General features: G+C 66.6%; 1 protein-coding gene across 1 annotated transcript; it reads right to left on the minus strand.

The window, feature by feature from the left end:
• Nucleotides 1–46: 46 nt before the first annotated feature.
• LOC130588657 (myocyte-specific enhancer factor 2B-like) lies at nucleotides 47–691 on the minus strand (the record flags this gene model as incomplete). The annotated part of the gene is made up of 3 exons (XM_057389556.1): nucleotides 620–691; nucleotides 265–468; nucleotides 47–196 (listed from the first exon to the last, which is right to left on the minus strand). Coding segments are annotated over exons 1-3 (408 nt in total), but the record flags the coding sequence as incomplete, so codon positions are not given.
• Between the last annotated feature and the right edge of the window lie 403 nt (nucleotides 692–1,094).

Raw genomic sequence — 1,094 nt, forward strand, 5'->3', positions numbered from 1 at the left:
AGGGCAGGGGTGGCACAGGGACCCTCGGGGACCCTCGGGGACTCACATAGAACCGGGGCCTCGCCAGCGCCACCTCCGCGCCGTCACCGATCCGCCGGGCCCTGTCCCTGTCCCTGTCCCTGTCCCCCGGCGGCTCCGGGCCCTCGTCCAGCTCCAGCTCGTGGCTCTCCAGCCCCAGCCCTTTGCGCTTCAGCGTCTGCGGGGAGGGGGCGGTGAGCGGGGGGCGGAGGTCGCTGCGGGCCCGGGGGCCCCTCCGGGCGCTACCTCGAGGATGTCGGAGTTGGTGCGGCTCTCGTGGGGCTCGCTGTACTCGGTGTAYTTGAGCAGCACGCGGTCCATGTCGCTGCTGGCGTACTGGAACAGCCGGTTGGTGCTGTTGAAGATGATGAGCGCGATCTCGCAGTCGCACAGCACGCTCAGCTCGTACGCCTTCTTCATCAGCCCGAACTTGCGCTTGGTGAAGGTCACCTGCGGGGGGGAGCGCTGAAAACCCCCCGAACTGCCCCAAATTCCCCTCCCGGGGCGAGGGAAACGCTCCCGAGGGCGCAGCGGGGCGGCCGCGCCTGTGCCAGCCCCTGGTCCCCACCCTGTCCCCACCCTGTCCCCACCCTGTCCCCACCTGCCGGTTCCGCTGATCCAAAATTCGGCTGATCTGGATTTTTTTCCGGCCCATTTTCGCCTCCTCCGCCGCTTTGGGGCTGCAAGAGAGCGAGAAGCGCCTGAGCCCCGCGGCCCCGGGGCTGTCCCCGAGCAGCGGCCGCCCCAGCGCTGCCAGGAATGAGCTTGACTGCTGAAAAAAATGGGGTTTCGGAGGAAGTTGGGTCATTTCTTCTTCCGCGAAGATGGTGGCCAAGCGGAAAATGAGGAAAAAATGGGAAATTCTGCTGGGTTAGAGGGGAAAAAACCCCCTCGGCCCTGCGCGGGTGCCCCAATCCATCACCCCGGCCCCGGGYACCTTCGGCTGTTGGCTGGAAATGACCCCAAACCCTTCAGCGGGACTTTGGGATCGGGGTTTTCATCCCAAATCTGCCCCGAGGCCGCTCCTGAGGCGCTCCGGACGGCTCTGAGGGACGGGGAGGGCGATATAAAGGGGC

This window comes from Malurus melanocephalus, unplaced genomic scaffold (genome assembly GCF_030028575.1).
Source record: "Malurus melanocephalus ecotype Western Australia unplaced genomic scaffold, MMel_1.1 scaffold_8909, whole genome shotgun sequence".
NCBI lineage: Eukaryota > Metazoa > Chordata > Aves > Passeriformes > Maluridae > Malurus > Malurus melanocephalus.